The sequence below is a fragment of the Talpa europaea genome (genome assembly GCF_964194135.1).
Source record: "Talpa europaea genome assembly, chromosome: 12".
Taxonomy (NCBI): Eukaryota; Metazoa; Chordata; class Mammalia; order Eulipotyphla; family Talpidae; genus Talpa; species Talpa europaea.
In genome coordinates, this window is record NC_140079.1 from 101,819,438 (window position 1) to 101,833,441 (window position 14,004).

At 60.7% G+C, this 14,004-nt stretch overlaps 1 protein-coding gene across 1 annotated transcript; it reads left to right on the top strand.

Moving 5' to 3' along the window:
- Positions 1-2,302: 2,302 nt before the first annotated feature.
- Positions 2,303-11,645, top strand: MEFV (MEFV innate immunity regulator, pyrin; the record flags this gene model as incomplete). The annotated part of the gene is made up of 11 exons (XM_084250257.1): positions 2,303-2,579; positions 3,497-4,285; positions 5,422-5,518; positions 5,663-5,864; positions 6,251-6,346; positions 8,253-8,483; positions 8,788-8,810; positions 10,330-10,445; positions 10,585-10,617; positions 10,913-10,945; positions 11,092-11,645. The coding sequence occupies 11 exons, from the start codon at positions 2,303-2,305 to the stop codon at positions 11,643-11,645; spliced, it is 2,451 nt and encodes an 816-aa protein (XP_084106383.1).
- Positions 11,646-14,004: the final 2,359 nt, after the last annotated feature.

Here is a 14,004-nt window from a genome sequence, read left to right on the forward strand (position 1 = left end):
CTGGAGAGGTGCTGGGGGGGGGGTGAGAGGATTCCCCAGTGACAGAGTGGGGAGCAGAACAGGCAGATCTACTGAAATACACTGCTTGGGGGGAGCAGCGGGGAGACAGGAGAGGTCTGCTGTGCCCTGTGGGTCAGCTCCCTGGCTGTGGATGGAACTCGTGCCCTAGTGGCTGCAGATAGCTTCACAGTCCTGAGACTTAAGCCGTGTGCCACCAGGGAGGCCCATGGCAAATTATTATTACACAGGGAGGCAGGTTTGCAAAACGGTTCGGTTTGTAGAGTGAGTTTGAATCCTGGCTCTGGGCAAGTCACGAGGCCACCAATACTGTGTGCAAATGGGGGTGATGAATCCTGCCCCATGGTGCTACGGAGCCCATGACAGATGAGGTGTCAGAAGCAAGCTGGGCCGGTACAAGGAGCATCCTGGAGGGAAACTGAACTGAACAGGTCATGGCTAAGCCCAGAATTTCACAAGGGCACAGTTTACACCAGGATATGCAATCCAAGCCGGCTACAGGATGGGGTATCACCACTGGGCAACCACCACGGCAGTCTTTGACGTAGGAAAGGACATTCTGTGAACGCTAGAACTGTGGGGGGGTGGGGGGGTGGAGATTGCGGGCTGCGGGGGAATGAGACATTTCCACACACTCAAGTTACTTATTACAAAGAAAAAGTGTCACACATTGGAGCAGGTGGAGGGTGCTTGGGTGTTCCCTTAGCCTAATCGTGAGGGAGCAGCCACCCACATCTAAATTGGGGCACATTCCGCTTGGGTGGACATTTTGAAAATGTCAGTGTCTTGAAAGTATAAAAGCAAGGCAGGAGGGAGTGAGAAAGTGGTCTGAAACGGAGAGACTCCAGAGGCATGAGGAAGAGAAAAGCAACACAGGACCTCTGACACCACCCTGGATTGAAACACAAAGCCTGGGGGGGGGGGGGTCATGAGGAGGGGTGTGTGTGTGTGTGTGTGTGTGTTTGAGTGTGCACTGAGTGTAGTATTGCAACACTGTTAAATTTCCTGGGTGAGAGCATTGTATTGTGATTATTTAAAATAGCCTCAGGGCCTCCCTGGTGGCACAGAGGGTTAGGATGCAATCTGTGAAGCAATCCACAGCCTCTGCAGCACGAGTTCGATCCCCACCGACCAGGGAGACACCCACATGACCTGCTCACTGCTCCCCCCAGCACTGTATTGCAGTCAACCTGCCTGCTCTGTTCCCCGCCCTGTCTCTGATGAGTCCTTTCACCCCCACATCTCTGGCCTGTACCCCAACTCTTGTATGCATAAATAAATAAACCTTTAAAAAAATAAAATAAAAGCCTCATAACGATCTTAGAATTGAGGGTAGCCCGTGTATTCAGGATGATACGTTGCAATGTTTTCAATTTATTACCAAATGGTTCTGGGGAGGGGGGGGAAGGAAGGACTGTGCGTGAGAGAGAGAGGGAGAGAGGGAGAGGGAGCGCGGTGGAGGGAGAGAGCAGGTGAAAGGGGCGAGGGGGAGGGGGCGGGGGGAGGAAGGGAGGGGTCCGCTTACCCCACATACAACTTCCATCCCTTTGGGAGCCCCCCCTGGGTCCCCACAGAGCAGAGAGCGCTGAAGCACACCCGGCCCTTGCGCCCCGGAGAGCCGGGGTCGGGGCACGAGTCCGCGCCTCGCACACAGCGACCGGCGGGTAGGAGGCGCCCCAGGTCCGCGCCCGGAGGCCGCTCCGGGTGTGCCCGACCCGGCGCTGGGAGGACCAGACCGGGGGCGGCTTCCCCTGCGGAGACACCGGGCTCGCGTCCCGGCGGGGCTCGCGTCCCGGGCGGGGAAGGGCAAAGCCTGCGGGCCGCGCGGCTGTAGGGCCAGCGCCCCCCCAGGCGTCCGAAGGACTGTCCGCCCCGAGGGCTGCGCTCGCCGGGGCCCCCGCGGCCGGCCAGGGCCCCTGTGCCCACCCAACGAGCGCCCGCGCGGACGGCGGCGGCCCCTGAGCCCGCTCTGGCGCGTGGACGGCGTGGGCGCCCCCCGGCCACCCCCCCCGCCCCTCCGGCCCCCCCCCTCCGGCCCCTCCCGGCCCTCCGCCCCTCCCGCCCCTCCCGCCCGCCCCGGCGCCGCGGACCACGTGTCTGGGGTGTAGAAAAGCCCCGATCCCGGGACGCGCCGCACAGCAGCGGGACGCGCGGGCGCCTGGCCGGGCCGCGGAGCGAGGCCTCCTGCGCCTTCCCGAGCGCGCCGGCCGTCGGGGCCCCGCCAGCCTCTCGCTCCTCCCCGCAGCCGGGCCGCGGACGCCCCCGCCCTGCCATGGGCAGCATCATGACCCAGACCCCCAGTGACCTGCTGCTCTTCTCCCTGGAGGAGCTGTTGCCCTACGAATTCGAGAAGTTCAAGTTCAAGCTGCAGAACGCCAGCCTGGAGAGCGAGCACCGCCACATCCCCCGGGGCCAGCTCCAGCTCGCCAAGCCCGTGAAGGTGGCCTCTCTGCTGGTCAGTCACTACGGGGAGCAGTTTGCCATGCGGCTGACCCTGCACATCCTGAGGGCCATCAACCAGCACCTCCTGGCAGAGAAGCTGCACCGTGCCCTGGGCCCAGGTGAGCACCCCGCGGCCCCGGCCTGGGGGCAGTGACACTGCATTTGGCTTCACCTTGGAGCTGAGGAGCAGCCCCCCTCCCCCCCCCCCCCCCCCCCGCATGCCCCTCCTGCAGCCAAGGCGGGTCCAGGCGGGGTTCAGGACACTGGCCAGGGCCCGGTGGGCAAACAGCCGCGTGACCTGCCAGGCTCACCCTCCTTGGGCTCTTGTGTCAGTTGAGAAGCCAGGGTGCTGGGCTGAATGGTGAGCCCCGCGGGGCGGCGGGCCGGGGAGGCCGACCTCCTCAGCCATCTGTCTTGGTGCTCAAGTCTTGGCTTTCATGGGTCTGGTGGCCAATGAGCTGGAAGCCGCTGCAGAAGCACAGCCCCGGGCTTGACACCGGCACCCACGACCTTCCCCTTTTCGCCCCCTTAAACCTCACTTCGTCACATCCCTCCCCCGCCCCAGGTCGGCTCTAGCTGTCTCCTCAGGGGAAGCTCCGTCTCTCGGGTTTCACAAGGACCCACAACCCGCTGGTGATGGGGTGGGGGCAGAGGGGGTGCTGCTCGTGGTGCCTGGGCCCGCGGCAGGAAGTCACCAGCATCTGGGGGTTTCTGACGTTTTAACCAACTTGAATCATCTCTGATTATGAAACACCCAAATTCCTCTCTATTGCTGAATTGTGTGGCTGGTGTGGATCCCTAACCACGTACAAATTCATACTAATAAACTAGTTTATTGCCTGAAGTTTGAAACGCACTGTCTGAGAACACACAGCAACGCTGAGCTTGGTTCTCACGTCCTGGTGACGACCAGTTGTCTGGGATGTTCTGCGTTGCTCATTTCCGAGGGGCTCGCTCTCTCTCCCTTCCCTCCGCATTGGCCCTGGCAGCTCCAAGGCACATTTTCATGTCTGTCTGTCTGGTTGTCTCTTTTCAGACTATCTGATACAAGAAAGCGGCATGGACGGCTCCGCGGTGCGTTGCTCCTCCGGGGACAGCAGGCCCAGGCGCCCCCGGCCGCCCGACAGCCCAGAGCGGGGTGGGCAGCGGCTGAGTGGAGACGGGGTGGCCAGCCTGCCCACTGGCCAGCCGGAGACCGGGAGGGCTTCCCAGAAGAAGCCTCAGGGCAAACGGAAAGATCAGAAGGGCCCCGAGGGCACAGACGCTTCCGGCAAGCCCTGGGCCAGGAACCTGATTCCACCGGCCAGGAAGAGCCTCGTCCCTGGCAAGCTGCCCGGCGAGAAGGGGGGCAGCTCCAGCACCTTCCTTCCCTTGCTTCGCAGGAACTCCATCTCCGCAGGACGGCTCCAGGACCTCTCCAGCGGGCCTCCCGCCGGGTCCCTGGCAAAGAGAGACCTCAGGATGCCTTCAGAGAAGCAGCGACCCAAGAGCCTTGAAATCCCCATTTCTTTGGTGGGAGCACCCCCCAACCCAGAAACTCCTCTGACTCAGGAGAACAAAGACTCAGCACCCACCCCCAGCCGAGTGGCCGCTCTGGATGGAGGCGCTGCTGTGGCTGTGGAGCAAGGCTCCAGGGATCCAGAAAACTCCCAGGCCCTGGAGGGGGGCAACCTGAGGAGTAGATGTTCCGCGGCACCGCAGCCCGGAGAGAGGACCCGGGAGCATCCAAACCCCACAGAATCTTGGGAGAAAAGTGGAATTGCGGGTCCAGAGCCCCCTGAGACCTCGGGGCTGGTGGCAGGCAGTGCGTGCCGTGAGCCCACAGGTAAGAAGGGACCCTGGAGCCAGAAGACTTGGTGTCCTCGGGACTGGGCCGGGTGCAGGGATCCCCCCCCGGCTTCTGACTCCCCACCCGGTCCCCCGCCTCCGAGGCGCTGATGTGAGCCGGGTCCTGAAAAATGCAATCGTGGCCACCTCCACAAAATGGTGCATTGGAGTCACTTAGTCCCTGGACACTCTGGGAGGTCCTCAGAATTCCAAGGGCTTTGTGCACCCCAAGTCGAGCATTGGGGAAGCCTGGCTAAAATGACCTCTCTCACATGGCCCCCGGGCAGAGCCCTGCGCCTCTCTGGCCACGGAGGGAGCCATCAGCTGAAATCCGAGGTGTCTGTCACTGATGGGAAGAAGCTGGGACTATGTGGGGCCTGAGCGGCAGCAGCCCCAGAGCAACAGCTCCTTGGGCGAGGACGGCGCCTGCTCTCCTGCCATGAACGCCGCCCAGCAGGCGGAGAGCCACGGAGCTCCGTGCCGGGAACCCAGGCTCTGCCCGGGTCCTGCTTTCCCCAGGTGGCCGCATCCTCGTTCCAGAATACAGGGGCAAAGAGAACCTCCTCGAGGGTTTCTAGAAGGTGCTCTTGACACCAATGTTCACGTCCATTTGGCCAGAGTGCGGTCAAATAGCAACACCTACGTGCGAGGGAGGCTGAGAACGCAGGGTTTTTGCGGGAGGGGCTCGGGGACAGGGCAGCAGCCAGGGGGAGGAGGGGGTGGGTGGAGGAGGGAAGGGCCGACAGTCTGTTTCCGTTTCCTCTGATCTCCTGTCCGTTCTGCTTTGTGAGCTTGGGCCGGGCCTGGGCCTGCGTCTCCGCGGCCGTGCCGCCCTCTCGCCGAGCGAGGTCCCTGCTCTGCCGCTCACTGCCTCCTGGCGCAGGATGCCGGCGGGGCGTCTGTCCGCTCACGCCACGCTCGCCCCCCACACTGACAGGCGCGGACGCTGTGGGGGTGGGCTCTGGCTGTGAGCAAGGGACATGAGCCTCGTGGGGGGCGCCGCTGGCGCCTGGCTGGGGGCTCAGTCCAAAGCCTGTTCTTGTCGTACCCCCAGCCTGTCGGGTGTGCGTGCAGGAGGCCGGGCCTTCGTTAGGGGCCCGTCTCCCGAGGTCACGAGGTCCGCCCTCCACCCAGTCCCAGGCTCACGCTGGTCCTCCCCGGTGCGGGGGCCCAGCCAGGACGGCACTGGGGGCCGAGAGCCCGGGCAGGGGTGCACGCGGCTGTGCGCTGAGTACCCCTGTGGACATCTGGGGCTTGCCACTCAGACCCCCGCCACTCTGTCCCCAGGGAGGCCGTGGCAGCAGGCGGGGTGTCCCCTCTGCCCAGCCCAGGAAGGAACCCCAGCCGGGGCGTCCTGTGTGCATGGTCCCTGCAGCTACTCCATGGAGCCTGCGAGTCCCAGGGCCTCCGGCAGCCCCAGCGCCCAGCCGCTGCCGCAGTGTGAGCGGCACATGAAGCAGGCCCGGCTGCTCTTCTGTGAGGACCATGGGGAGCCCATCTGCCTCATCTGCAGGCTGAGCCAGGAGCACCGCGACCACCGGGTGCGCCCCATCCAGGAGGCGGCCCTGGAGTACAAGGTGGGGCTCCCTGCCTGGGTGCTTCTCTGCCTTGTCCTTGCACACGTGGGGCGGGGCCTTGCCACACTTCCCAGCCCCCAGAGGTTGCTGCCAGCACACTTGGGCTGTCAAGGGCAAAGCCACAACACAAACCAACAAGCAGAGAGGGAGCTTACAGGTTCATAAGCACAGGCGCCGAATTCCAGCTTCAGGTATGGCTGGATCCAGGGCCCAGGAGGTCATGCGGACGCTCCCTCACCTCCTTCCCTTGATGTGGTGGATTCCTCCTCCTCTCCCCTGGGCACCCTCACCACCTGCCCCCAGAAGTAGATGGCCCCTCCCGTGTTGGCATCAGCTGAATAGCCAAGTTTAAGTTTCAGCCAGTGTTTGTTTTCCTTTTTCCCCAGGAGCACATTCAGAAGCAGCTGGAGCACCTGAAGAGGCTGAGAAAATCAGGGGAGGAGCGGAGATCTCAGGGGGAAAGTGAGACAGTGAACTTCCTGGTAAGGCCAGGGCTGTTCTGGGGCCTATGGTCGTCCAGGCTCACCCCTGCAAGAAGAGGGGGGTGAGGGACTGAGGAAAGGAAGGACTTTTCCACTCGAAATGCTCCTCCGCTGTCTTTGTATTTGTTGTTGGTTTTATTTTTTACAAAAATCAAATTCACTTTCTAAATTCAAATGGTTAACCATTTTCCTGAAACCTGCGGCCTGGACCCCACCGTTGTGGGCACAGCCCACAGCCGCCCCCCCTGGGGCCGCAGTCCAGCCTCGGGGTGCAGGGGCTGCTTCCTCGCCCCCGCAGCGGCAGCCCCTCCCCACAGAGCCCCGGTGTGTCCGATGGCTCCTTGGGTTGGCTCCTGGCCCCCTCTCGGGTTCCGAAGTTCTGACCGGCGCACCCCTTGGGGGGAGGGGGACGGGCAAAGAAAACTCAGGGCAGAGGAGGGGCCCCCACCCAGGGGGCTGACTCCGGGAAACTCCCGAATGGCAGCGACAAGAAAGTGCTTTCCCCTGAGCCCAGGGCAAGGGACCTGCCGAGGCAGCAGGGGGCAGGGATGCTCCCCCAGCGCCAGGCGGAGACCCCGGGGAGACGAGCGGGACCAGCCTCCCCTGAGCCCCCTCGCAGCCCACGGGCCCCTCAGAAAGGGGGGGCTCTTTTCAGGGCTCTTCTCCCTTCAATGATAGAGTGTGCTCCGCTGAGGCCGGAGGCAGGGCGGGCGCGGGCCGGGGTGCAGCGCGAGCCCGCCCTGGAGGTGGCTCCTCCCGTCAGGCGGGTGGTGAGGAGCATCCCCGGCGGGCGCGCAGAGGCCGTTGTTTCCAGAGGAGGGTGGACGGGCCGCCCGCCGGCCGCCTCACCGTGAAGGGGATGACCGGGTTCCGGGAGGGCCTGGCGGGGCCCAGGGACCCGGCGCCTCCGAGGCGGGGTGGCCAAGGGCGGGGTTTGGGGGGGTGAGGGGGGCCTGGGGAGGCACCGCGGTGTTTCTTGCACCTGTTGTGCTCCAGCCTGGATTTAATCCTGAACAAAATGATCAAAGCTGAGAATAGAGGCGCCGAGCAAGGCTGCTCCTCGCCCCCGCCCCCCCTGCCCGGTCCCCCACGGTCAGTGTCACCAGCGACGCCAAAGGGCTGCAGGGGCGCCAGCGTCGCTCCTGTCCTCGGGCCAGAAACCGTGAGGCCTCTAGGGTCCGGTCTCCGTGGACCCGAAGGGAGGGAAGGCAGGCCCGGGGCCCCTCGGCCTCCCAGTGGAAGCGCCCACGGGGCTGAGAACCCGAGAGCGGGAGGCGGCTGACCGCAGCGGACAAGGCCGCGCACACCCGTGTGCACCGTCACGCTCGGCACCCGCCAGCGGCCAGCCCTCGGGAGAGGCCCGTCCCCGCCAGGGGCCATCGTGGTCGGAGCCTGGTCCCTGGATGGTCACGCTGGCTGGGAGCAAGGCAGGAGCCCCCCATGTCCTCGCGTGTGGGGGCGGCCAGGGCAGGGCGGCAGACCCTTACTCCCGTGCTGCGGAGGCTGGAACCCCGGATGGTTCTGTGGCCCCACCATGCTCTCTGCGTCCACGTTTCCCCTCTGCAAGGGCGCCAGTCGCCCCCAGGGCCCTCCCCTGCCCCGCTTATGTTTGCAATAACCCTATTTGCAGCCCCAGGTCATGTTCTGGGGTCCTGAGTGCTGGGACTTTCAGGTATGAATGGTGGGGGGCACAGTTCTACCCCCAACACCAGATTGGAGGGCATTTTCCAAGAGCCAGCCCCTTCCACCCTGAGGCTGTTCTGCAAGATCCGGGCCTACATCCCCTCCTCCCTGGAACCCCAGACCCGGAGGCGGAGGGGCTACCCCTTGCTCACCTCCAGCAGGGGGTTGCTGGGGCCCCTGGGCACACGCACCCACCCCTACCCCTGTGTTCCTTGTTCCCCAGAAAGAAATCGGAATCCAGAAGCAGAAGGTCCAGTGCCAGCTGGAAAACATTTGCCACTTTCTGAAGCAGCAAGAGCAGCTCTTTGTGGCCAAGCTGGAGGAGCAGGAGCAGACCATCGGGCGCGCCGGGGAGACCTATGGCGCACGAGTGTCCCAGGACGTCGCCCTCCTCGACCAGCTGATCGGGGAGCTGGAGGCCAAGCAGGCCCAGCCCGAGTGGGAGCTGATGCAGGTGCGCACGGCAGGCTCCCCGCTGCAGGCTGGCACGAGCTGTCAGCACTGCCCAGCGGGGCCCACCCTGGGGTTGCCCTGAGGCTGGGCGTGCTGACCCACATGCAGCTCATGCCCGAACCCCTCAGTAGCGCTCTGAGTTGGGGCCCCCTGGCCTGGGTGCAGTTCCACTGCGGGCCCCCACCTCCATGGGCAGAATCAGAACCAGGGAGAGGGACTCTGATTTGCCACGTTGGGGGCAAGAGCCCAGGGCAGGTGCATCCCCCAGAAGACTGGTAACGGAGACACCCTCTCTTCTCTCCTAGGACATCGGAGCCATCCTGCACAGGTACCGAGGGCCCCCCGTGTACCCCGCAGTGTCCGTGAGAGCACTGGGGGTGGGCAGCCCGACCCTGGGCTTGTAACTCCGCCATCTCCCGCAGCCTCTGAAGACCTTTCTGGGTCTGTGCAGGGAGAGGGGGCGCGCCGGAGTGGGGAAGAAGGTTTGGACACGGGAAGGAGTGGACGCAGCCCGCAGCGTTGGCGGGGCTTCCTAGGAAGCCCCCCTGATTGCAGTGTCTCCCGCAGCTTGCCTCCTGCAAACTGTCCCTGAAGAACCCTGGCCGGGGAGGGCCAGCCGGGGAGCGGGGGGGGATGGCGTGCCCAGCAGGCAGGGAGCGGACGGTGAGGGGCTGGGCCTTACAGACCTGGGGGGTTCACAGATCCTGAGAGGCCAGGCCCACAGACAATTCAATGGGAACTTCAGGGGTGAGACCAGGCATCACTTGTGTGGTAAAACACAGAGTATTTTAGTCATTTTAAGTGCAGGGATTGCATCCTCAGTCCATCCCACCGCAGCTCCCGCCCCGGAGTGGCACTCGGTCTAGTCTGCATGGGCCTGGCCGCTCTGGGCGCTCACAGGAGGGGACGCTACGGCTCTGACGCTTCTGTGCCTGTTGATCTCACTGAGCACAGCGTTCTCAGAGTCCATCCGTCCACACAGCAGCAAGTGTCAAAGGGCCCTTCCTTTGGGGGCTACGTGATACTCCCCACCTGCACAGCCGCCCCGGGCACCAGGTGGTCTACACCCGCTGTGAGAGCACAGAGATCTGCTTGCATCCAATTCTTTCAGTTCTCTGGGGTCTACACCCAGAAGTGGAATTGCCGGGTCACCCGGTAATTCTATGCTTAATTTTTTTAAAGACTCATTTATTTATGCATACAAGAGCTGGGGTCCAGACCAGAGATGTGGGGGTGAGAGGATTCACCAGAGACAGAGTGGGGAGCAGAACAGGCAGATCTACCAAAATACACTGCTGAGGGGAGCAGCGGGGAGGCAGGAGAGGTCTGCTGCGCCCTGTGGGTCAGCTCCCTGGCGGGGGATCGAACTCAGGCCGCAGTGGCTGCGGATAGCCTGATAGTGCTGAGACTTAACCCCTGTACCTCCAGGGAAGCCCTAACTCTGTGTACTCTTTAGGGATACAGGCTCACACCTCCTCAGATGCACATCTCCACACCACGCCCACTAGAGTCGGCTGGGCCCCCGCCCTACTTTGCTCCCAACTGCCCTTCTGGTAACCTCAGTTCTGAGGTCAGATTGAAGGATTTGTTTTCGTTTGGCGTGGTCCGTTCCTCTGTTCTTTCTTTGTAGCCCTCACCTGGTATTTGTCTTCCTGCTGCTGGTCTCAGGCAGCAGTGGGGTTCATATGTCCCAGGTGGTGGGGCCACCGGCCAGAGCTGCAGACCAGAGTCCAGAACTCAAAGTCCCGGGGAGCGTTTCTCTGCAAAGCCCAGGCTGGGCTGGGTGCGCCCGAAGGGCCCGCGTGGTGTGGCGCGCCCTTCAGTCCTCGCTGGCCCCCTGTCTCTAGGGCCAAGATGGTGACCGTCCCCGAGCCGTGGGCCTCCCCTGAGGAGGTGGAAGAGAAGCTCCTCTTGCTCTCCCAGAAGTCAAAGTTCATGGAGAAGAGCGTCAAGCAGTTCTCGGGTAGGTGCCCCGGCGCGCACGGGCGGCTCCCGAGATCCATGGAGCCCGCAGCCCCTGCGAACGCTCCCCTCGCCCCTGGCCGTTCTCCCCTGATCTGTCCCTCGCCAGGGGCCTAACTCCAGCCCCTTTCTACTTCCAGAATCCCTGCGGTTGGAAATGAAAACCTTGCACGGTGAGTCTGAGTCGGTGCTGGCGGAGGCGGGGTGCGGCCCCGGGGCTGCTGCCCTCTTCTCATCTCGACCGGGGACCGGGGCCCAGGCCGGAGGAGGGGGAAGGTGGCGCAGGCCCTCGCGGCTCCTTGACCCAGCCGGCGTCTCGCGTCAGTCTCCCCGCAGCCTCGGCCCTTGCGAGGAACAGGGTTAGGTGCTGGGCAGGGGGTCCTTGTCTTTCCATATTGTAGGGGCCGGGGTGAATTTAGTCCCTTGGAATGGGGGTGCTGAGCTCTCCCATCCCCCGTCTCTCTGCAGTTCCGGAGCTGACTGTCGCTCAGGCACATGCCAGTAAGTGTCCAGCTCGAGGCGCGTGGACTTGGCCCACCGGGTCTGTGTTGTCCTTCAGTTTGGTACAGAAGGGCGGGCCTGCCCCTGTCTCCCGGAGGTGGGGGGAGCCTGGGGCTCGGAGCGAGGTCTTCTGCTTCTCTCTGCAGCTGCTGTGATGCTGGACCCAGCAACCGCGCACGCCAACCTCATCTTGTCCGCGGACCTGAGGAGCGTGAGGCTGGGAAGCAAGTCCCGCCGCCTGCCCGACAGCCCAGAGAGGTTCGACAGCTGCATCTTCACCTTGGGCCTCTCCAGGTTCACCGGTGGCCGCCACTACTGGGAGGTGGAGGTGGGGAGCAAGACAGGGTGGATCCTGGGCGTCTGCCAGGTGTCGAAGAGCAGGAAGGGCAGCATCACCCTGACCCCAGAGACTGGGTACTGGGTGGTGATGATGACGAGGCAGCACGAGTACCAGGCGTCCACGCTGCCCCCGACGTGCCTGCGGATGAAGGAGCCCCCCAGGCGTGTGGGCGTCTTCCTGGACTACACAGTGGGAAGCGTTTCCTTTTACAACGTGACAGCCAAGGCCCACGTGTACACATTCACCAGCCCCCCTCCTTCCGGGCCCCTTCAGCCAATCTTCAGCCCCGGGACACATGATGGAGGGAGAAACATGGACCCCCTGACCATCTGTCCAGTGGGGGGGCCGGGGCCCCACTGAACGCCCAGCACTTTGCCTCTCCACGCTCTTGGCCTTGCGTCTGGGATTCATACACTCGAGTCAGGATTGAGCCCTGGTGGTGGCCACCTGCTGTGGGGACCCGGCCCTCTGCCCCCGGAGCTGGCGAACAGTAGCAGACACAGCTGGGCACACGGATGTCGATAAACCGAGGGTGAGGCCAGAACACGAGTGCTGGTGATCTCCTTGGATTTCAGAGCAGGAAGTAGGTGACTCGGACTGAATCCTCCCATGGATCAGCACCCTCAGCGCCTGTGAGGCAGAGCTCCCACCTCGCTTGCCCTCAGGGCCCCAGACCAAGGGTGTGAGCCCTTCATTCTGTCCTCCTGTGTGTTCGTGCCTGGATTAATGAACTAAGGTTCTTAAAAGTACTGAGTGGGCCTCACGGATCAATCAGTTAGAAAACTTGGTTCTAACCTCATTTGTTGTGGCTCAGTGGATCACACTTGCCTACTGAATACCACCCCCAGGTGGGCCGCGCGGCGGCGGGCGCTCATCGCACATCCAGGCGCCAGGCTATCCAGCCTGATCCTACCTGAGAATCCCTGGGTCTATGGGATATAGATGTCCTAGCTCCCCAATGTCTCCTTTACCACCCCATATTTAGAGAGAGAAAAAGAGAAGGGATTAAGAGAAAGAAAATAAATTTTAGATTAAACTCAAACTAGCCTAGAGCCAGGTGCTCCGTGGTCGGGACCAGAGCAGACAGCAAAGCTTTGTTTTCCTCGGGGAGCCTCGCTGTGCGTGCACCACCCACATGCTATGGTGCACGTGCCCCCTTTACTTACTCGCGCCTGTGGTTGGCCCCTGACACCCCAGCTCTCCCCGGCTACAAGATTTTGGTGCGAGCTTTGGGTACTTTTCCTACTACCTACCACACCGGTGTTTTCCTCTCCTGTATTGTTCCTAAAATGGTCCCAGAATGTGAGCTGTTTGCTAATGCTTGCTCTGGTATGCCCTGCAGCCCTTCAGAAAGATGTTCATGCCTAATGTCTGTCATTTTTTTAAAAATTTCTGGTGACTTAATAGAGATGTAGTGGGATTTTGCCTGTATTTTATTCCATTACCTGTTAGTGAACCTGTGAATTTTTCCAAGTGACTTTGTTTTTGCTTCATCCTATAGAATTAGTGCAACTCCTTTGACAACTTGCAATGAATCTAGCTACTGAACTTAATTAACTGTTTGTAGTTTTTCTTCATAAATATTTTAGATATTAAACATTTGTATCCATCAGATGGAATTTTCCCTGTCTGGTGGTTTTTAATTGTTGTGTAATTCACATACCATAAATCCACCCTTTTCAGGTGTAAATTCAGTGGTTTTTATTATATTCACAAAATATGCAAACATCACCACTAATTCCAGAACAATTTCATCATCCCAAATAGAAACAACCATCAGCAATCACTTCCATTCCCGTTCCTACCAGTCATCACTAATCTAATTTGTCTCTCTACGGACTAGCTATTCTGGACAGTTCATGTAAGTAGAAGCACATAATATGTGGTATTTGGTGACTGAATTCTTTTAATTAGCAGGTTTTCAAGATACATCCATCTTGCAGGCAGCAAGTATTAGTACTGCATCTCTTTGTTATTGCTGAATAATAATGATATGAACATGCTCTACCTTCCTCATCTGTTCATCAGTCGGTGAAAATCTGGGTTGTGTCTATTTTTCAGCTATTACAAATAATGCTATTTGTGTATGAGTTTTCATATGGACATACATTTTCATTTCTCTTGGCTTTCAAACCCAGTAGTGGGATTGTTGGAACATACAATAATCTTAACAATTTAAGTAAGAAACTGCCAAACTGTTTTCCAAAGTAGATGAGACCATTTTGCATTCCCATTAGCAATATATGATGGTTCCAATTTCCCCCCATTCACACCAACATTTTGTTGTTCTCTTTTTCATTACAGCCATTCTAGTGAAAGTGGTTGCTCATTTTTTTTCAAATATTTATTTATGCATACAAGAACTGGGGTACAGGCCAGAGGTGCGGGAGGTGAGAGGATTCACCAGAGACAGAGTGGGGAGCAGAGCAGGCAGACTGACTGAAACACACTGCTGAGGGGAGCAGCCGGGAGACAGGAGAGGTCTGCTGTGCCATGCAGGTAGCTTCATGGCCAGGCCAGGTATTGAACTGCTGCAGAGGCTGAGCACAGCCTCACAGCACTACGCTCACCTCACAGCACTACGCTCAACCTCTTGGCCACCAGGGAGGGCCTCTCATTGTGGGTTTTTTTTTTTAATAGAGGCATGTTTTATTTATTTATTTGTTTGTTTTATTTATACAAGCACTGGGTACAGTCAGAAGCGCGGGAGAGTGAGAGA